At 36.7% G+C, this 23,365-nt stretch overlaps 1 protein-coding gene across 24 annotated transcripts in view; it reads left to right on the top strand.

Moving 5' to 3' along the window:
- ATXN2 (ataxin 2) overlaps positions 1-23,365 on the top strand; it is a 135,824-nt gene that overhangs the window by 36,504 nt on the left and 75,955 nt on the right. For all 24 annotated transcript variants that reach the window (XR_010836769.1, XR_010836768.1, XR_010836770.1 and 21 more), the window contains exons 2-5: positions 4,852-4,888; positions 6,706-6,765; positions 7,248-7,319; positions 7,901-8,051. Coding sequence is in view for 20 of the 24 variants with exons in the window: in XM_059040796.2 (XP_058896779.1) it covers positions 4,852-4,888; positions 6,706-6,765; positions 7,248-7,319; positions 7,901-8,051 (320 nt within the window). In the remaining 4 variants the exon portion in view is untranslated. The remainder of the gene's footprint in view (positions 1-4,851; positions 4,889-6,705; positions 6,766-7,247; positions 7,320-7,900; positions 8,052-23,365) is intronic.

Below are 23,365 nucleotides of genomic sequence, written 5' to 3' on the forward strand. Positions count from 1 at the left end.
ACTTCTCTACGCACTGTTGCAAATGAATTTCATTTGGAGCTTACCTTTTTTTAAAAAAATTATTTGTTTATGGCCCCTGTGTGGCTTACGGGATCTTAGTTCCCCAACCAGGGATCGAACCTGGGCCCTCAGCAGTGAAAGTGCAGAGTCCTAACCACTGGACCGCCAGGGAATTCTCTGTTTTTTTAAATTGTGGTAAAATATACATAACGCGAAAGTTGCTGTTTTAACCATTTTTAAATGTGCGGTTCACTGTCATTAAGTACATTCCAGTTGTTGTACTACTACCACCTCTATTTAGTTCTAAAACATTTTCATCCCCAAAGGAAGCCCTATACACATTAAGCATTTGTTTCTAATTCCAACAGTCCCCCAGCCCCTGGGATCTACCATTTTACTTTCTATTTCTACGAATTTGAGTATTCTGTGTATCTTACATAAGTAGAATCATGTAATAGTTGTGCTTTTGTGTATGTCTTATTTCACTTTGCATGTCTTCAAGGTTCATTCATGTAGCATGTATCAGAACTTCATTTAAGACTGAATAATATTCCATTGTATGGATGGTACCACATTGTGTTTATACATTCATCAGTGGACATTTGGTTTTTTCCCACCTTTTGCCTTTTATGAATAAAGCTGCTGTGAACATTGGTGTACAAATATATGTTAAAATCTCTGCTTCCAATTTATTTGGGTATACATTCAGAAGTGAGATTCCTGGATCATATGGTAATCCTATGTTTAGTTTTTTGAGGAACTGCCATACTATTTTCCACAGTAGCTGCACAGTTTTGCATTCCTAGAAACTGTACAAGAGTTCCAGTTTCTCTACATTTTTGTCAACACTTATTTTCTGTTTATAATAGCCATCGTAGCTCATTGTGGTTTTGATTTGAATTTTCCTAATTACTAATGTGATTTGAGCATCTTTCCATGTGCTTATTGGCCAACTGTATAAACTTCTTTGGGAAAATGTCTATTCAAGTCTTTTGCCCATTTTTGAACTGAGTTGTATGGTTTTTTTGATGTCGAGTTGTAGGAGTTCTTTATGTATTCTAGATATTAACCCATTATGAGATATATGCAGGTATTTTCTACTGTTCTATGGGTTGTCTTTTTACACTCTGATACTGTTTTTTGTTTTTTTGTTTTTTTGTGGTTTTTTTGTGGTACACGGGCCTCTCACTGTTGTGGCCTCTCCCGTTGCGGAGCACAGGCTCCGGATGCGCAGGCGCAGCGGCCATGGCTCACGGGCCCAGCCACTGCGGCATGTGGGAATCTTCCTGGACCGGGGCACGAACCCGTGTCCCCTGCATCAGCAGGAGGATTCTCAACCACTTCGCCACCAGGGAAGCCCTCTGATACTGTTTTTTGCACAAAAGTTTTTAATTTTGATGAAATCCTTTTTATACATATTTTTTCTTACATTGTATGCCTTTGGTGTCACAATAAATTATTGCCAAATTCAAGGTCATGAAGATTTTCCCATTTTTTTTTTCTTAAGAGTTTCATAGTTTTAGCTCTTAAATTTAGGTCTTTGGCTCCTTTTTTTGGAGGGGGCCCTGCGTTGGGTCTTAGCTGCGGCAGGTGGGATCTTTCATTGCAGTGCACAGGCTTCTCTCTAATTGTGATGCATGGGCTACGTTGCCTCGCGGCATGTGGGATCTTAGTTCCCAGACCAGGGCTCAGATCCGTGTCCCCTGCATTGGATGGTGGATTCTTAACCACTGGACCACCAGGGAAGTCCCCAGAATCATTTGTTGAAGAGACCTTCCTTTGAATGATCTTGGACCCCCTTGTTAATAATCAATTGCCTGTAAATATGAGGTTTTATTTCTGGCCTCTGTATTCTGTGCCATTGGTTTTTATGTCTGTCCTTAGGCCAGGACCACACTCTTTGGATTACTGTAGCTTTGTGATGAGTTTTGAAATTGGGAAGCCAACACTTTGCTTTTGATTTTTGTGTATCTTTAAATGTATAATAATTTTTCCTGCACATTTTGTTTTCTTCACATGCCATTATTTGTTGAAGGAACTGTTATCTCTTAAGTCAAATTTACCACATTCTGGATTTAACGGACTTGTAACCTCATGGTATCAGTTAATTTACTCTTCTACCCAATGTTCCCTGTAAATTGGTAGATCTATACACTTGATTAAATCCAGGCTTCCATTGTGTCATATCTGGAGGCTTTTTTCTTTTTTTTTGACTTAAGGAAATTGTAAAAAGCAAGAAGAATGATATAATGAACCCCTGCACACCTATCACCTGGCTTCAGCAGTTACCAACTCATGCCAGTCTTTTTTCATTTATAACCCCATCTATTTTCTCCCTCCTGTATTATTTTGAATAATTATTTAATTATTTTGACATTATTATATGTCAGTATGAACTCTTTATTATTTTTGTAAATTTCTTTATATTAATTTGACTGGCATTTTGAATCACATTTTAACCTCATGTTCAGTGGTTATTGGAAATTTAGAATCCTGAATATTGTTGTTTTGCTAAATCTGATCTGTCACATTATAGGTATATTTAGGACTAGGATATGATCTTAGCTTTTTTTGAGATTTTTGTTTGTTTGTTTTTTACTGTATGAAATATTAGAATGCTTTTCCTGAAATACTAAAGGAAAAGAGTAAAAGTCAAGCATAACCTGAGTGGATCCAAAAAAGAAAAAAACAAGAATGAACGTGGACTTTACCAGTTTCAAAGAATGTTACTGTGGTATGCTAACCTTCCCTTTGGGCGTCCACCCACCTGGTAGATCAGTGGAAATCAGTGGTTTCTATACTGATTTTGTACCACTTTTATACCACTCTGAGTCTTTTATTTTCCTTACTGGCCAGTTCTACCAAGGAAACTGGATTGTTGAAACAATTGCTCTTTATTAGTCAAAGATACAACTGTACAATCAATAAAAAAATAATGTGACTTCTGTAACGGAGTTTTATGTTTTAAATTCTTTTAAATAGCATTGTGGGGATGCTACATAAGTTTAAGGGCACTTAATTCGTGTCATTTTTTTAAGTCTTTTTAACTGGCATCACAGCAACCACTAGGATAAGATAAAATGGCAAGACTTAGCCATTTTATAGTCTTTGACGGGACTTCCCTGGTGATCCAGTGGCTAAGACTCCACGCTCCCAATGCAGGGGGCCAGGGTTCAAATCTGTGGTCAGGGAACTAGATCACACTTGCCGCAAGTAAGAGTTCGCATGCCGCAACTAAAGATCCCACACGTGGCAATGAAGATCCCACACGCCACAACTAAAACCCAGCGCAGCCAAACAAACAAGCAAATAAATAAAATCTGTTTGTCTTTGGCTGCAGACTACAAATAAATAGAAAAACAGTACATTCAAATGGTATTTGAAAGATGTAGAAATTGGGTTAGGCTTTATTGTCAAGTTTATTCCTTGTAATACAATGTCAGAAAGGCAACATAACCTAGAAATGAAAAGTCTGTACTTTGGATCACGTGGTTTAAATACCAGCTCTGCTGCTCTTGAACTGGATGATTTTGGTCAAGATATTTAGCTGCTAAGGTACAGTTTCCTTACCTGTAAAGTAGGGGAGAGATTTTACATAATGCTTACCATAGTGTCTGGTTTGTAATGTTTTATAAAGGATAAATTATTGGTCATATTCCTTAGACTTTAGGAATTTATCTGTGCTGTGTGAGAGGTAGAATGTTAGAAGTGGAAGGAATCTCAGGTGATTTGATTGAAGACATTTTCTTTCTGTCTGTCTGTTTTTTTTTTTTTTGGCCATGCCACACGGCATGTGGTGGTCTTCCCCGACCAGGGATTGAACCCGTGCCCCCTGCATTGGGAGCACAGAGTCTTAACCACTGGACCACCAAGGAAGTCCAAAGACATTACTTTCTAGATGAGAGAAGGGAGATGAGAGTTGGAGACAAAATCAGCCGACATCGGAGTGTTAATATCAGTAGTGCTTTTCTGAGAATTGGCACCATTCATACTGCTGGGCTTTTTCCTCTGAATTGTGCTTCTCTTTGAATGTTTGAAGTTTGTGGCTTTATTTGAGTGTTGTGATTATTTTATTAGAAAGAGATTCCAATACTGTTACTCAAGAGTAACTAATTTTACTTTGTTAATTTTTTTTATCATTTCATAAAGGGCCTAATTTTTTCCATTGGAGCAAGCCTTACAGTGTATTATGTTTTCTAAATTCACTTGAAAATAGAGTTCATGTTACTGGAAATTACATGACAACTGATGTTGGTGTACTGCACTGTTTCAGAGGGAGGGGTTTGTCAGGGAAAGGCACTTGTTATATAGATCCTGACAGAGGCACTTATTATTTAAAGTGAAAGTTCTTTGAGTGATTCAACTTATTTTCAAATGTCTTTCTGCAGTTGTAAACACAGTACCTATTTTTAGAGGTGAGGGAAAACTATGGGTGGTAACTTGATGTTAGTCAAATATGTCAGTTAAATCAGGACTAGAATCTATATTTTGCTCCTGGGTAGCTTTTTATAACAGAGTGAGTGGTTACTTTTGGAGTAGAAATTATTATATTTGGTATTGGTTATTTCTTTAAATAGGTTGTTTTTATTTTTACTTTATTTCATTTTGATTGTGGTCACATTTCTTTCCTCCTTCCTCCCTCCCTTGACCCCTACCTGTTCTGGGCCTCTGAGCCAGCAAAGTGCAGCTAGAGTCATACTTATGTAGCCTTTATACTTAATATTAGATGAGCCCTCCCCACAGATAGCCTGTGTGGTTTTGGATGGAATTATAAGGTATTTTAAATTTGAAAAATTTTTTTAGCTTGTTTAGCCTGTTGAATTTCATAAATATAACATTTAATCTTTTCAGAGGCCGAAACAGTAGCAAAGGACTGCCTCAATCTACGGTGAGTAACTTTAATGTTACTTGTTTGGAAAAATTGATAACTAAAATGTGATTTCTAAACCACAGACCAAAAGCCAAGGCCAAAAATAAATAAATAAATTGCCTTCTATCTCAGATAACCTTTGCAGATTAATACAGTTAGCTGTAAGACCATTAGCTATATCTGTTTTTTTTTTAATATACATTTATTTATTTATGGCTGTGTTGGGTCTTCGTTGCTGCTTACGGGCTTTTCTCTAGCTGTAGCGAGCCGGAGCTACTCTTAGTTGTGGTGCATGGGCTTCTCATTGCGGTGGTTTCTCTTGTTGCAGAGCACGGGCACTAGGTGCACGGGCTTCAGTAGTTGCAGCGTGTGGGCTCAGTAGTTGTGGCTCGCAGGCTCTAGAGTGCAGGCTCAGTAGTTGTGGCACACGGGCTTAGTTGCTCTGCGGCATGTGGTATCTTCCCAGACCAGGGCTCAAACCCGTGTCCCCTGCATTGACAGGCAGATTCTTAGGACTTCCACCTGCCACCAGGGGAGTCCTATCTGTTGTTTTTTAATGATGACTCCATGTGTAAAATGCAGAATTATCTGTAAATTATGTTTTTATTTTTCATGCTTAATAATAACGACTCATTTGTTCTTTTATAAATAACTAAAGGCAAATATAAATGATTAATGAGATAAATGGAACACTAGGACTGGAGTTTTCAAAACTTTGGGGTTTTGTTTTTGAAATAATGTGCTGTCTTTTCTTTCTTTCATTTTTCTCCCTTGAAAAGGGCCTTCTGGTTTTAAATTTTGGAACTTTATCAGTGAAATTAAACTGGGCACAAAGGACAGAAGGTGCAAGTTCCACAAGATGCAAGAAATATAAATGAGAAGGTGTCACTATTTTTTGAGACTTCACCTTTATTGTGGACAGATTTTCTTCTTTAGAATTAGGACACATGCTTATATAGTGTGTAATAAGGAGTGATGTGGTTTATTAGACCTTAGAGCAATATCATTGATTCAGATATGCTAAGAGAAGATAGTCAAGGGTCTTCTACAGAGGTTTCCCTTCCACCCCATTTATTTTATTTTATTTTATTTATTTTTTTAAGCATAGGATTGATTGATTGATTGATGGCTGCATTAGGTCTTCGTTGCAGTGCACAGGTGCACAGGTTTCTCATTGCAGTGGCTTCTGTTAAGTAGCACGGGCTCTAGGTGCGCAGACTTCAGTAGTTGTGTCTCGTGGTCTTCAGAGCTCAGGCTCGGTAGTTGTGGCACATGGCCTTAGTTGTTTCGTGATATGTGGGATCCTCCTGGACCAGGGCTGGAACCCGTATGCCCTGCATTGACAGGTGGATTCTGAACCATTGCGCCACCAGGGCAGTCCCTACCCCATTTATTTTTTAAGGTATATTTAACCCTATTTAGTGTACAGTTTTGTGAGTTTTGATGTATACAATTGTGTAACCACCACCACAGTCAAGGTAATAGAACAGTTTATCACCTCCAGAAATCCCTCATGCTAGTTTGTAGTGAATCCTACTCTTCAGTCATTGACCTGTCTTCTGTTCCTGTGGTTTTGTCTTTCCTCATATATGGAAGTTCACTTCTGCTTTTTTGTATCATGTATAGTCAAAACATTTTTAGTTGTTATGACTGATTTCACTTTTGAAAACTTACACTCTGTAAGGAGGCAAAAGATTGTAGTAAACCAAATCTCCCTTTAATGAGTGTAAGGTATTATAAACCTAACTAAATATTTTGTAACAAAAGAAGTGTTAACTTTAATATATATACAGATAAATAATGAGTGCCAATAATGTTTTTTCTTAATATTCCAGATTTCTTTTGATGGAATCTATGCAAATATGAGGATGGTTCATATACTTACATCAGTTGTTGTAAGTTATCAGAGTATTGGGGAGAAACTGCCTTGTGAGTGGAATAAAATAATTTTATGAAGTTAAAATGTGAATGATTCTCAAAGTAACATTTCTTAGGTCATGTTTAATCAGGATGATTTAGAAAACGGATGAGAACTCTATTCAAGCCATTGCAACTCACTATAAAAGCGTTCTTGTTAACCCTGCTGTGTACGAAATAATGTTACTAGTTGATTGTCTTTAGTGCATTATTTTGTCACTTAATAAAACTGGAGTCAAAAATACTAAATTTCACTACTTAAACATATACTGCAAACTCTGAGCAAGGCCTCCTGAAGAATTTTGAGAATTTGGTGTATTGTTAATGTTATAAAATTTTTTATTCTGTCAGTGGTTACCTAATATGTTGAATGAAGCTATTAAAAAGTAAAATGAAAGCATTTATCCCCCATGACTGCATAGCACAGTGTTTCTTTGATAAATTAATTGTATGTTTTTAGGGATCCAAATGTGAAGTACAAGTGAAAAACGGAGGTATATATGAAGGAGTTTTTAAAACATACAGTCCTAAGGTAATTTTTACTTTTTTTCTTTTTTTTAAATGTAAAACCTCTTGAATCATCAACTACTGTATTTGTTTGTATGACTTCCTTGTAGTGTTTATTAGTTTCTGATTTAGCAATTTATAGTTGTGAGGCAGGTATGTTTGTCACATTTTCATGCTTAGTACTTTACCTTTAATGCGTTTTTTAAGACCACTTTGAATGATTTCACTCTTCAGTGTCAAGTACTGATTACTTTATAGACAAGTTTGTGTATTAAAAAATACTTATTGCTCTTTGTGCTTATTAAAATATTTTTGCAAGTATTATGGACTAGAAGAGTGATCTGGCGTTTCGTTGTTTTCCTCTTTACCACTATTGTGCTTAAGACAGACCATGGTAGTAAAGACCAGCTTCTAGATGAGAGAATTTTTTGAATATTGGAATAGATAGTAGATCATATTTCTGAGAAAAAGGTATGATTATAAGGATCTCTTGAGATAATTTTTTACCGAAGGCATATAAGAAATAGTACCTTGATGTGCTAAAGAATTCTTGTCAGATTTTATTTTATAAATGTTTTGAATATTTACTTATGTTATTCTTTCTAGTGTGATTTGGTACTTGATGCTGCACATGAGAAAAGTACAGAATCCAGTTCGGGGCCAAAACGTGAAGAAATAATGGAGAGTATTTTGTTCAAGTGTTCAGATTTTGTTGTGGTACAGTTTAAAGATATGGACTCCAGTTATGCAAGAAGAGGTGAGTTTTGATTTCCTAAATGTGCTTCATGGTTTATTGGATATATTCAGGGAGAGACTCTGCACTAATCATACAGACTTTTCTTTTTTCTTTTTCTTTCTTTCTTTTTTTTTTTTTTTTTTTAAGAAATAAGGGCTTTTTTGATTATGACAGATGGAAATTTTAATGCACTTTTGCTGGAAAATATTTAAAACCTCGGGGGAAGATTCCTTGGTACTTTTGGTAGGATAAATAATGAGAGTTTGTATTCTATTAAAAAATAGTTTGTAAAGAATTTTCTAAAGTTTTATGATCAAGAATGCTACTGATTACACTCAACTAAAAATTTCTTGTCCCATTTGAATTAGTGTTTTAGCTTATATGTTTTTAGTTTTATAATGTTTATAAGTAATACTTATAGTTTTACTATGCTTGTTGTTCTATAAATACTTTAGTTTTTTAATTTGTAAAGAAATCAAAGCACAGGGCTAAGGGAGAAAGGCAGAGAGCTATGGATAGAAAATGATTGTCTAATGAAGTTGAAAAACGTAAAGAAGTAGAACACCTATACTGGAAGAAACATTCAGAGTATGGGACTATGTTTTAAGAATATAAAAGCGGTGATGTAGTTACGTTAAAATTTAGTCTGTTTCAGGTGTCTGTTGAGGAAAATATGGGAATTGCTGTTACTCATTTGGAGAGCATACTCTGCAGTATTGAGTGTTCAATAACACATTGAAAGACTCTCCTGAGCAATTTTGAAATTGGTTCTAAAATTCTCAAATGATTTTTTTAGGGATGGGGTTCAAATTCTGTAGTCATTTCTATTGCAAATTATAACAGCAGTTTTTGATTTTCATTATTCAGTCTATACCAACAGTTGTTTTCATTGTTGCACTGATTCTTCTATGCTGTTATTTAGAAATTACAAGCCTCCAGAAAGTTAAAGCCTTTCTCTTGGACCTCTTAATAAGGTTTTCACCTTTAGTTAGATTGCTTTTTCAGAAGCTAGCCAGGCTACGTACTCTGTAACTGCTTTTGCATTGCTGATGAAAGCACTGTGTTCTGATCTTGTATTTTCCTAAATGTCTGTGTCTTTGATTCACAACTCTTTGTCTAAGAGTCCTTCAGTGGCCTGTACAAGGAAACAAGTCTTTTTTTAGTGACTGCCTTTGGAGTTGATTATGTTTATGTCTAGGAGCACAAAATTATTTATATTTATACTTAAAACTATTGAAGTATTTCACTGTTTTAAATTTAAAAAGTGACTTGGATCATAAGTCAAAAGGAAAAATAAAATTTTAGTTGAATTTATCACTTAGCACTCTGGAAAATGTATTGGCAACAACAGCAACAGATGTTCCCTGGTCTATTGGGTACCAGGCCATTTAGCTAAAAGCCATTCACAGTATGCTTTGGTTTTTGTTCTTAAAGGGAATTGGCATCTCCCAAGTTTGGAAAGGTAAATGTTACTTGAAGACATGTATGGTATCCAGCCCAGTCATTGATCCTGTTAAAAATTAATGTCTTTAAATTTTTCCTTTATTTTGTTTATTATTTTATTGTGCCTTTATTTCTCAGGTAATCTGTGTTTATTGTAGAAAGCCAAGAAAATAGAAATCAGAGCAACAGCTTTGACAGCGTTCAGTACACTCATAAGGGGATGGATATATTTTACTATGTACATAAATAGTTTTTTTGATGAGGACATCTAGTAGTGGAGTAATTTCAGGTATTTTATTTAAAGACTGTAGTGGTTTAGTGAATTATACAATTCTGTCCAGTGCATAGTATCCTGAAAATAGTATTAAGTCATGTGTTTAGGATTTCAGTTCTCTTAATCCTGATTCTTAACACTATCCTGGCAGAAGTTGCCTCTATAAAAGTATTATTTTGGAGATACTATAGAGAAAAATTTTTAGAGTAATTAATTGGCATGATTTATTGTGAAAATTAAGGCACTTAGTACTGCTTTTAGATTTATATTATTTTGTGTTAAACACATACTTAGATTTCTAGTCTCCTTGAGTAAAGGACAGTAGGATTTAACTAGTGATTCTTAGTGCTGGTTTCACGTTTTAGTCACCATGGGTTTTAAAAATTGCCTAGTTCTCACTTTTGGAGATTCTGATTTCATTGTAATTAGCCTGGGTGAGGCTCTGAGTGTTTGATTCTGAGGTGTAGTCAGGCATGTGAGCCATGAGTTTCATATGATAAGATCCTAGGAATGGCTCTGTTCTGGAGGTCATGAGGATTTGTACTTTTCTTTCCTTACCTTACAGTGCCCTTTCTGTCTCAGAATTGTAGATTATCTTGAATAGTCCCCACTGGTATCAGTTTGATACCACTTTGCTACATTTTAAATCGGTAGATGGATTGAGGTTTTTTTTTTTTAAGGATTAATGGAAGTGAATGAGTAATAAGAACAAAAAAACTAATATTACATCGTAGGTTCCTAAAAGAAGAGGGAAATTTGTTTCCTTTCTGAGCTTTTATCTTATAATTCAATTCTGTAATAGTACTGTCAAATCTTAAGTTGATCATACATAACTAAAATCAAGTGCCTATTCTATGTGTTGGACTCTATGCTAAGCATTTTATGTGCATTTTTTTCATTTGATCATCAACTTCTTTCTGAAATGGGTGTGATTATTATTCACATGTTGTAGGTGAGGGAACCTGAGACATGATTAATTAACTTGATAAAGTGAGGACACAAACCCAAATGCTCTCTAACCCCAAGTCATGTTCTTAAACATTGTCCTATAGTGACATAAATTATGTGATCTAATTTATTGTTTAGCTGAGCTTGTTCAGAATTAATCTGGGTTTACCTTAAAGGATTTCCCCACAAATAAAGCCAAAAGTAAAGAACAAAATTCTCATGCAGTATAAATATGCAGATTATTATATTGTTCAAAAATTCTTTTCCTTTTTAAATGTTTGGCTTTCTTTTGGGGAAAACTTCTTAGAGTTAGTAAGGTCAATGTGGCTTTTAAGTTTTTAATGCTAACTTCATTGATTTTAATAAGGTTTAAAAGTCATTCATATACATATGCAAATGAATAATAGGCCTAGAAATAATTGATATCTTAGGATATGGTGAATAAGTTTCATCTGACCTCTTGAATGTTGTACACATACCAGTTTGATTTATGGGCAAAGTGAAAAGTAGCTTTACATCTTGCAAGCCATGGGTTCATTTTGCACATGTGTAATTAGAAGAGACCATCAGATTATCACTGGAAAATTAGTGTGTGTTTTATCTTTTATTTGAATTCCAGTGCAGACAGATCTGGGATGCTCTCATTTTCACCTTTTCATTTTGCCATCTATTTTTTAGGGCATTCAGCTGCCTTTGTATCTGTCTACCTTGGAATTGGCATATTGTTGCTACTCGATTTTTACTTGTTTTTCTGTCTCTTTCCAGCATCCCTTTCTCATCTCCTTTTTTCCTTTATTCTCTTTCTGCCCTTCCTATTGCTCCTTTATTCATATTTTGCTCTTTGATTTAATACCCCAACTCAACTGTATTTTAGTTCTGTGGCTTCTCTTCTTTTGTACTTCCTTATTCCATTCTCTCTCATGCTTCTTTCTACTGCTTCACTTCCTTTGTACTATTCTCAGCCTGTAGAACAGGGATCAGCAGACTTAAAGCCTGTGGACCAAATTGACTCATCAATAAATAAAGTTTTATTGAAACACAGTTATGCCCATTCATTTATGCATTGTCTGTGGCTGCTTTAATGCTACAGCGATAGAGTTGAATAGTTGTAATAGAGACTATATGGCTTTCAAAGCCAAAAATGTTTACCATCTGGCCCTTTATAGGAAAAGTTTGCCAAGTCTAGACCTAGATTATTTTCCCTACTGCATTTCAGCTGTTACGGTTGTTCAAAAATACATATTGTACCAGCTTTAGTGAAATAACACAACATATTTTGTCTCAACACTCATCCTTTGCTCTAGATTCACCTAGTACAGTGTAATTTCATCTAATTCCTTATTTCAAGTTAGATTTAGTCTGAAGAATCACTTTTGCTCACCAGCTCCTTTGTCACAGTAAGTGAAAAACCATACATGAGAAAATTGGTTATTGGGAATGCTCTCTATAATCAACTGTCTGTCCCCCTCCCCCATCTACAGATTTATCTTCCCCCTTGCCATCATTGTTCTCTTTCCTTTGGCTTTAGTAGAGGAGATATCTCACTTCCTGTTTAATCCCAGCTTCTCCAGTCATGCCCTTGACTCTGTCCATTTACCATTCCTGGGTTCTTGCTCTTTTATGTCACCTCTCTGTGTCCACTCTTCAACCTCTTCCTTTCCACTTACTCTTTCTCTTTAGCCTGACAACCGGTTCAAGTCCTTCTCATCCTAAAAAGGATCCCTTTTTATCTTGAATTCTTCTAAGTACTGTTCTGTATTCCTTTCCTTAACTCGAATTTTCTACTGACTCCTCCCATGAGGAGTAGTCTGCCTTTTATGCTCACAACTTGGAAACTTCTGAGGCTACCAGTAACCTTTAGTTGCTAGATCTTTTGGACTGTTTCAGTCTTTACTGCTGCATTTGACACTGTTGATTTCACCCTCCTTCAGAAGCTGCTCCTGTTTTCATGGGTCTTATTAATCAGTTCTTTCCTGCTTTATTCTTGGGCTTCCTTTCTGTCACACTGCCCTTCAGCGTGTTTGTGTTCCCCTAGTGTTTCTTTTTTTCTTTCTTTTCTTATGACATGAACTTTTTAAAAAAAAAATTGTAATTATTTGCTTGAGTGTCTCTGTTTCACTTTTTCCCACCCCTTTTTTGTTTGTTGGTTTGCTTTGGCCATGCTGCGTGACATGGCGGGATGTTAGTTCCCCGACCAGGGATCAAACCTGTGCCCTCTGCAGTGGAAGAGCAGAGTCCTAACCAGTGTACCACCAGGGAAGTCCCTGACATGAGCTTTTAAGGTGTAGTCTCTTTAACAACTTTATTTATTTATTTTCTTTCTTTTTTAAAAAAAAATTTTATTTTTTTATTTTTGCCACGCCTCATGGCTTGCAGGATCTTAGTTCCCTGACTATTAAACCCAGGCCATGGCAGGGAAAGTGCCGAATCCTAACTACTAGACCACCGGAACTCCCTTTCTTTCTTTGCCCACTGCTCTTACCCACATGTCAGTCGTTAATATACTCTCATAATATCTACTATCACATAGAAGCCTCCTCTCTAGCATCTCTCCATCATTGCCCTTATGCCATGTTGTATTATAATTAGATGTTTCTGTCTCCCCCATTATGAGTTCTGTGTGTATGGATACTGTATTTTTTTCATCCTTGGAGCCTAGTATGGTGTTTTGTCACACAGTATGCTCTCAATATAAATGTCTTTTTTTGGTGGTGGGGGCTGTGTTGGGTCTTCGTTGCTGCGTGCAGGCTTTCTCTGGTTGTGGCGAGGGGGCTACTCTTTGTTGCCATGTACGGGCTTCTCATTGAGGTGGCTTCTCTTGTTGTGGAGCACAGGCTGTAGGCGAGCAGGCTTCAGTAGTCGTGGCACATGGGCTTCTATAGTTATGGTGCATGGGCTTAGTTGCCGCAGCATGTGGGATCTTCCCGGACCAGAGATCGAACCCATGTCCCCTGCATTGGCAGGCGGATTCTTATCCACTGCGCCACCAGGGAAGTCCCAATAAATGTCTTTAGAATGTATGAAGTTAGGGCCTTAATATACGTTTAAAGAAGCAGTTTCATGCAAAGAACAAGAAAGCCATAAGTGGTCTTATGTCTACAGCCAGGCAGCAAATACTTACTGAGCTCTGTAATGTATTCATTGCTATGCTAATTGCTATAGACAGTACAGAGAATTTCAAGACCTAATATATTTTGGGTCCCTTTTGAGAACTTAGGGATGCTGTGTACCCTCACCCTGCACAAAATGTATACGCAGAGACTTCTACATTTAATTCCGTGGTGTTCATTGTTTCCTAGGGAGTTCATGTACTCCATGTTAAGAAGCTCTGCTCTAGGCACTTTCAGAGTTGGAGATACCAAAACATGTGAAAAAATTCAGGAAAAATGGAAAGTTGAAATTGGTGGCATTGAATCCCAAATGGAGTTCAGAGACATGAAAAATTGTGTATGTTATAGTAGTTGGAGGAAGTCGGGTTGTGAATGTGTGATTAGAGAGCAGTGAGAAATAAAACTGTACAGATTATTTTATTCTGGTGTTGCACTGTTTTGTTTTCATGTGGTCATCTTGTATGTCTGATAGGGTGGGGTCCTACGAATAACAAAGAGGGATCTTTTCTGAAGGGCATGACATTAGGAATGCATGTCAGTCGTCTAAGGAAGAAGCAGATCCCAGAGCAGGATATGGCCTGAGAATCCTTAGATTCTGTGTTCCAGATTCATTCATGGGTGGTGCTCTAGTATGGCGGGACTGGCCACAGCCTTGCAGCTGAGTAAGCTCATTTCTGGAGCAAGGAGTGCAGTAGGTTCTATAGATGGGCAGGAGGTGCTAACATTGGACAGGCAGGCAGCTCTAAAGCTGGAGAAGTGATTGGGATCGACAGCCTGCCCTTTGGACAGGAGGTAGGATAGGCCTTGTGGTAGGTAGGCAGGTGGGGTGATAGATAGGCAGGTGGTCTTGTGGCTGGGGCCTGTCCAGGAAGCTGAGCAGGAAGGCCCTGTCAGGGGGTTGTCTTGGGCCTGTGGGCTTTGGGAGTAGCTTTTCTAAGTAAGTCCATGTTCTAATAGTCTTCTGTTAAAACTGTACCGTTAGAAAGTTTACTGCCTCAACCTTGCTGTGGGCTAGTTAGAGAAGGATGTATGTCCATGCCAGGGCCAAATAGTAAATGGAGATCTATCAGCATTTACTGAGGCCAGTATGGAGGTGGCACAGAGTTCACTGAGATTAAAAAAATTAAAACAGGTATGGTGGAACAGGTGATGGAAACCTAAACAGAGTAGTTTGAGCTACATAATAGGGAAGTATTGCATGTTTATTAAAATACATGGTTTCATTTATTAAAATTTTATCTGTATGTTTTTAGAGCATACAGAAATTATCTGCTATATTCTTCATGTTTATAACTCTTCTATTTTTAGTTTTTCAAGGAACCTCCATACATAGTGGCTGCACCAGCTTACTTTCTATACATCAACAGTATAGGAGGGTTCCCTTTTCTCCATACCCTCTCCAGCATTTATGATTTGCAGACTTTTTGGTGATGGCCATTCTGACCAGTGTGAAGTGGTAGTTTTGATTTGCATTTCTCTAATAAGTAGTGATGTTCAGCATCTTTTCCTATGCTGTTGGCCATCTGTATGTCTTCTTTGGGGAAATGTCTGTTTAGGTCTTCTGCCCATTTTTTGATTGGGTTGTTTGTTTTTTTGATATTGACTTGTATGAGCTGTTTGTATATTTTGGAAATTAAGTCTTTGTTGGTCTCATCATTTGCAAATATTTTCTCCATTTCTGTGGGTTGTCTTTTCATTTTGTTTATGGTTTCCTTTGCTGTGCAAAAGCTTATAGGTTTGATGAGGTTCCATTTGTTTATTTTTGCTTTTATTTATTGCCTTGGGAGACTGACCTAAGAAAACATTGCTACAATTTATGTCAGAGAATGTTTTGCCTGTGTTCTCTTCTAGAAGTTTTATGGTGTCATGTCTTGTATTTAAGTCTATGAGCCATTTTGAGTTTATTTTTGTGTATGGTGTGAGGGAGTGTTCTAACTTCACTGATTTACATGCAGCTGTCCAGCTTTCCCAGTACCACTTGCTGAGGAGACTGTCTTTTCTCCATTGTATATTCTTGCCTCCTTTATTGAAGATTAATTGACTTTAGATGTGTGGGTTTATTTCTGGGCTCTCTATACTGTTCCATTGATCTATATGTCTATTTTTGTGCCAATAAAAAACGTAGCATTCCTGAACTCCCTAGTAGGTAATTCAGACAAGTCCAGGACATTTTCAGGAAGACAGTTTACTTGGTAGTATTGTCTAAGGCAAGTATACCCAGTTACTGTCTGGTTTTAGTTTTATTTTTTCTCTTGGCTCTGCACAGTCTCAGTGGAGTCTTATGAACACCAAATATATTAAAAAACTGGTAATAAAGCAGGGCAGTAAAGGAGTGTGGATAAATTGTCTCCACCTTAATTTCTGATTAGACCTGGCACATAGTTTTAAGTGAGAATGTGCACTTGAACAGTTGGTCTTCTAATTTATACTACAGAAGAACAGTCTGAATCTGTAAAATGTTTTATATATCTACCGAGGAAACAGAACGGTGTTTGTATAGCTGTTTAAGAATTGGAATTAATTTTGTCTACTAACTTTTTCTTAACCTATTGCCAAACACTTTTGCTATAAGTTTAAGAGTTAGTTGTAAAAAGACTACTGTATTAGCTAATAGTATTGGAAGACAGTTCCCACATTCTGTTTTCTGATTCCTGAATATTTCTGAATTTACCTTGGATTTTTTTGCCCTAAATCTTCTGTAAAATCACTTTCTTTCCCCTTTCCTTTCTCTGTCTTCCCTTAACTTTTGAGATGAAAACAGTACCTTTTATAAAAAAACCCCTCAAACAAAATTAGACCATTTCATTCTTTAGGATGGCATAGGCTAAAGGCTCCTCCTCCCCCCTCAAAATGGGGTTCTGAACCAGGAGCCTAGTGGAGTAGCTGAAAACAGAATGTTCACCTCTGGATACCACTCTACAAAGTATATCTTTCTATTGAGGTCTTTGTTAGAATCTTGTCTGACCTATTTTGGAGATAATGTAGGAATTAGAAATCTAATTTTCTGTGGCATCTATCACCTTGTTTTTTAAATACAGCAGGCCTCACGAAGTGGACTTTGATTTTTCTCTTGTTCTTCTGTGTTACATTAATCTGGCTTTGCTGTAGAATTGGTTGTGCATTTGATCCTGTGGAGTCTTGACTACTGATCTTCATTCAGATCTTTCAAAGGAATCTGGTTTGTGGATTTAAATTTTTTTCCCTGGTACTTGGTTGATTTTTTAAGTCAAATACAGCAGCATTTTTTAAGGTATTTTCAATTATTTAATTTATTTTTTAATACATCTATATTGGAGTATAATTGCTTCACAATACTGTGTTAGTTTCTATTGCACAACAAAGCAAATCAGCCATATGCATACACATGTCCCCATATCCCCTCCCTCTTGAGCCTCCCTCCCATCCTCCCTATCCTATCCCTTAAGTCATTGCAAAGCACCGAGCCGATCTCCCTGTTCTATGCTGCTGCTTCCCACCAGCCAACTATTTTACATTCGGTAGTGTATATATGTCCATGCTACTACTCTGGCTTCACCCTCCCACCCCATGTCCTCAAGTCCATTCTCTATGTCTACCTCTTTATTCCTGCCCTGCAACTAGGTTCATCAGTACCCCTTTTTTTAGATTCCATATATATGCGTTAGCATACGGTATTTGTTTTTCTCTTTCTGACTTACTTCATTCCGTATGACAGACTCTAGGTCCATTCACCTCACTACAAATAACTCAGTTTTGTTCCTTTTTATGGCTGAGTAATATTCCATTGTATATATGTGCCACATCTTCTTTATCCATTCATCTGTCGATGGACATTTAGGTTGGTTCCATGTCCTGGCTATTGTAAATAGTGCTGCAGTGAACATTGTGGTGCATGTCTCTTTTTGTTTTTTGTTTTTTTCACACACACACACTGTATTTTATTTTTACAAGAGATAAATAAAGTGACACCAGGCATTGTAAATGGATGACCACAACAAAAGCAACAATGATTGCAATTACCAAACACGAAACACGCTCATACTGTGTCATAATATTGACATTCAGTCCAGTAATCCTCCACTGTAACACCTCCTTTACTTTGCATTGAAAATTGATTTGTATATTTTTTGCCTCTGAGTCCTTGTGGGATTTATTATTATTATTATTCAAACAAAGTCACAAAAACTATAATCATCCTCATCAGTTCACTCAGTCCCATGTAATTAATTTTTTTTTATCTTGATCTTTTGTTAGCACTTTTATGAATTCATCAGTTTTCCATTAGAGTTCTGAAAACGCTTATTCATTCAGTTCATCAGTATAGTCAGTTATCAGAAACCTGTACTTGTCAAGAGTCCTTTCCATGAATTCCTTGAAGATGAAACCCTTTTATAGGAACATTTTTACAAAAGCATCAGAGTACACCCAGAACTGTCTGTAAATGACAAAAGACTTAAAAATGACCACGGTTAAAGATTTGATGAAAGTTCATAATAATGCAATTGACAAGGAAATTTAGTTATTTCTGAGATATACATTTTAAAGTAATAACTAGAATTATGACTTAAAACATTATACCAGAGCATATAAGAGTTTTAGAAATTTCATGTAATGTCTGAAACATTTATATTAACATATTTCTGTACAAATAAACCAAAGAAAGTTTAGTATTAGTTTTTTTTGTTTGGTTGGTTGGTTTTTTTATACTGCAGGTTCTTAGTAGTCATCAATTTTATACACATGAGTGTATACATGTCAATTCCAATCGCCCAATTCAGCACACCACCATCCCCACCCACCCCACCGTGTTTTTTTCTCTTTTTGAATTATGGTTTTCTCAGAGTGTTGTCCAGTAGTGGGATTGCTGAGTCATATGGTAGTTCTGTTTTTAGTTTTTTAAGGAATCTCCATACTGTTTTCCATAGTGGTTGTATCAATTTACATTCCCACCAACAGTGTAGGAGGGTTCCCTTTTCACCACATCCTTTCCAGCATTTATTGTTTCTATCTTTTTTGATAATGGCCATTCTGACCAGCGTGAGGTGATACCTCATTGTGGTTTTGATTTGCATTTCTCTAATAATTAGTGATGTTGAGCATCTCTTCATGTGCCTCTTGGCCATCTGTATGTCTTCCTTGGTGAAATGTCTATTTAGGTCTTCCGCCCATTGTTTTAAACTGGATTGTTTGTTTTTTTGATGTTGAACTCCATGAGCTGTTTGTATATTTTGGAGATTGATCCTTTGTCTGTTGTTTCATTTGCAAATATTATCTCCCATTCTGAGGGTTGTCTTTTGATCTTGTTTGTGGTTTCCTTTGCTGTGCAATGCTTTTAAGTTTAATTAAGTCCCATTTGCTTATTTTTGTTTTTCTGTTATTCTAGGAGGTGGGTCAGAAACAATCTTGCTGTGGTTTATGTCAAAGAGTGTCTTCCCTATGTTTTCCTCTAAAAGTTTTATAGTGTCTGGTCTTACTTTTAGGTCTTTAATCCATTTGGAGTTTATTTTTGTGTATGGTGTTAAGGAGTGTTCTAATTTCATTCTTTTACATGTAGCCGTCCAGTTTTCCCAGCACCACTTATTGAAGAGGCTGTCTTTTCTCCATTATATGTTCTTGCCTCCTTTGTCATAAATTAGGTGCCCATACGTGCGTGGGTTTATCTCTGGGCATTCTATCCCGTACCATTGATCTATAATTCTCTTTTTGTGCCAGTACCACACTGTCTTGATTACTGTAGATTTGTGGTATAGTTTGAAGTCGGGGAGCATGATTCCTCCGTTTTTTTTTTTTTTTCTGAAGATTTCTTTGGGTATTTGGGGTCTTTTGTGTTTCCATACGAATTGTAAGATTTTTTTGTTCTAATTCTGTGAAGAATGCCATTGGTAGTGTGATAGGGATTGCATTGAATCTGTAGATTTCTTTGGGCAGTATAGTCATTTCCACAATGTTGATTTCTTCCAATCCAAGAACATGGTACATTTCTCCATCTGTTTATGTCATCTTTGACTTCTTTCATCAGTGTTTTATAGTTTTCTGAGTACAAGTCTTTTCGCCTCCTTAGGCAGGTTTATTCCTAGGTATTTTATTCTTTTTGTTGCAATGGTAAATGGGAGTGTTTCCTTAATTTCTCTTGCTGATTTTTCGTTGTTGGTGTATAGGAATGCCAGAGATTTCTGTGCATTAATTTTGTATCCTGCAACCTTACCAAATTCAGTGATCAATTCTAGTAGTTTTCTGCTGGCATCTTTAGGATTTTCTATGTATAGTATCATATCATCAGCAAATAGTGACAGTTTTACTTCTTCTTTTCCAATTTGTATTCCTTCTATTTCTTTTCCTCTTGATTGCCATGGCTAGGACTTCCAAAACTATGTTGAATAAGAGTGGCGAGGGACTTCCCTGATGGCGCAGTGGATGGGGATCTGCCTGCCAATGCAGGGGACACAGGTTTGAGCCCTGGTCCAGGAGTATCGCACGTGCCATGGAGCAACTGAGCCTGTGCACCACAACTACTGAGCCTGTGCTCTAGAGCCCGCAAGCCACAACTACTGAGCCCACGTGCCACAACTGCTGAAGCCCGTGTGCCTGAAGCCCATGCTCCAAAACAAGAGAAGCCTGCGCACTGCAATGAAGAGTAGCCCCCGCTCACCGCAACTAGAGAAAGTCCGCGCGCAGCAACGGAGACCCAATGCAGCCAAAAATAATTTAATTAATTAATTAATTAAAAAAGAAAAAGAAAGGAGTGGCCAGAGTGGACATCCTTGTCTTGTTCCTGATCCTAGTGGAAATGCTTTCAGTTTTTCACCATTGAGTATGATGCTTGCTGTGGGTTTGTCATATATGGTCTTTATTATATTGAGATAGGTTCCCTCTGTGCCCATTTTCTGGAGGGTCTTTATCATAAATGGGTGTTGAATTTTGTTCAAAAGCTTTCTCTGCATCTATTGAGATGATCATATGGTTTTTATTCCTTAACTTATTAATGTGGTGTATCACATTGATTGATTTGCATATATTGAAGAATCCTTGCATCCCTGGGATAAATCCCACTTGATCATGGTGTATGATCCTTTTGAAGTGCTGTTGGATTCTGTTTGCTAGTATTTTGTTCAGGATTCTTGCATCTATGTTCATTAGTGATACTGGTCTGTAATTTTCTTTTTTTGTGGTTTTTTTTTCTGGTTTTGGTATCAGGGTGATTGTGGCTTTGTAGAATGAATTGGGGAGTGTTTCTCACTCTACAGTTTTTTGGAAGAGTTTGAGAAGGATCTGTGTTAGCTCTTCTCTAAATGTTTGATTGAATTTACCTGTGAAGCCACCTGGTCCTGGACTTTTGTTTGTTGGAAAATTTTTAATTACGGTTTCAATTTCATTATTTGTGATAGGTCTGTTTATATTTTCTAATTCTTCCTGGTTCAGTCTTGGAAAATTGTACCTTTCTAAGAATTTGTCCATTTCTTTGTGGTTGTCCATTTTATTGGCATGTAGTTGTTTGTAGTAGTCCTTTGTATTTCTGCAGTGTCAGTTGTCATTTCTCCTTTTGCATTTCTAATTTTATTTATTTGCGTCCTTTCCCTTTTTTTCTTGATGAGTCTGGCTGTTTATCAATTTTGTATATCTTCTCAAAGAACCAGCTTTTAGTTTTATTGATCTTTGCTGTTGTTTTCTTCATTTCTGTTTCATTTATTTCTGCTCTGATCTTGATGATTTCTTCCCTTCTGCTGACTTTAGGTTTTCTTTGTTCTTCTTTCTCTAGTTCTTTTAAGTGTAGGGTTAGATTGTTTATTTGATATTTTTCTTCTTTCTTGAGGTGAGATTGAATTGCTATAAACTTCCCTCTTAGAACTGCCTTTGCTGGGTTCCATAGGCTTTGGGGTCCTTGTGTTTTCATTGTCATTTGTTTCAATGTATTTCTAAAATTTCTTCTTTGATTTCTTCAGTGATCTCTTGGTTATTTAGTAGCGGACTGTTTAGCCTCCGGGTATTTGTGTTTTTTACAGTTATTTTCCTGTAATTGATTTATAGTCCTATAGGGTTGTGGTCAGAAAAGAAGCTTGATACGATTTCAGTTTTCTTAAATTTTCTGAGGCTTGGTTTGTGACCCAGGATGTGATCTAGTGTGCTTGAGAAGAAAGTGTATTCTGCCATTTTTGGGTGGAATGTTCTATAAATATCAATTAGATCTATCTGATCTGTTGTGTTATTTAAAGCTTGTGTTTCCTTATTTATTTTGTGTTTGGATGATCTATCCACTGGTGTAAGCGGGGTGTTAAAGTCCCCTACTATTATTGTTACTGTTGATATCTTCTTTCATGGCTGTTAGCATTTACCTTATGTATTGAGGTGTTCCTATGTTGGGTGCATAAACATTTGTAATTGTTATATCTTCTTGGATTGATCCCTTGATCATTATGTAGTGGCCCTCCTTATCTCTTTTTTTTTTTTCCTCCTTATCTCTTATAACAGTCTTTATTTTAAAGTCTATTTTATCTGATAGGAGTATTGCTACTCCAGCTTACTTTTGATTTCCATTTGCGTGGAATGTCTTTTTCCATCCCTTCACTTTCAGTCTGTATGTGTCCCTAGGTCTGAAGTGGGTCTCTTGTAGACAGCATATATATGGGTCTTGTTTTTGTGTCCATTCAGCCAGTCTGTGTCTTTTGGTTGGGCCATTGAATCCATTTACATTCAAGGTTATTATTGATATGTATGTTCCTATTACCATTTTCTCAATTGTTTTGGGTTTGTTTTTTATGGGTCTTTTCCTTCTCTTGGCATTTCCTGCTTAGAGAAGTTTCTTTAGCATTTGTTGTAAAGCTGGTTTGGTGGTACTGAATTCTCTTAGCTTTTGTTTGTCTGAAAAGCTTTTGACTTCTCCATCGAATCTGAATGAGATCCTTGCTGGGTAGAGTAATCTTGGTTGTAGGTTTTTCTCTTTCATCACTTTAAGTATATCTTGCCACTCCCTTCTGGCCTGCAGAGTATCCACTGAAAAATCAGCTAATAACCTTATGGGGATTCCTTTGTACGTTATTTTTTGTTTTTCCCTTGCTGCTTTAAATATTTTTTCTTTGAATTTAATTTTTGCTTGATCAATATGTGTCCTGGTGTGTTTTTCCTAGGGTTTATCCTGTATGGGACTCTCTGTGCTTCCTGGACTTGGGTGACCATTTCCTTTCCCATGTTAGGGAAGTTTTCCACTATAATTTCTTCAAATATTTTCTCAGACCCTTTATTCTTCTCTTCTTCTTCTGGGATGCCTATAATTTGAATGTTGGTCTGTTTAGTGTTGTCCCATAAGTCTCAGAGATTGTCTTCAATTCTTTTCATTCTTTTTTTCCTTATTCCGCTCCTTGGCCGTTATTTCTGTCATTTTGTTTACAGCTCACTTATTCGTTCTTCTGCCTCTGTTATTCTGTTATTGATTCCTTCTAGTGTATTTTTCATTTCAGTTATTGTGTTGTTCATCTCTTTTTGTTTGTTCTTTAGTTCTTCTAGATCTCTGTTAAACATTTCTTGTATCTTTTCAATCTGTGCTTCCGTTGTATTTTTGAGATTCTGGATCATCTTTACTATCATTT

The sequence above is a fragment of the Kogia breviceps genome, chromosome 15, assembly GCF_026419965.1.
Source record: "Kogia breviceps isolate mKogBre1 chromosome 15, mKogBre1 haplotype 1, whole genome shotgun sequence".
Lineage (NCBI taxonomy): Eukaryota > Metazoa > Chordata > Mammalia > Artiodactyla > Physeteridae > Kogia > Kogia breviceps.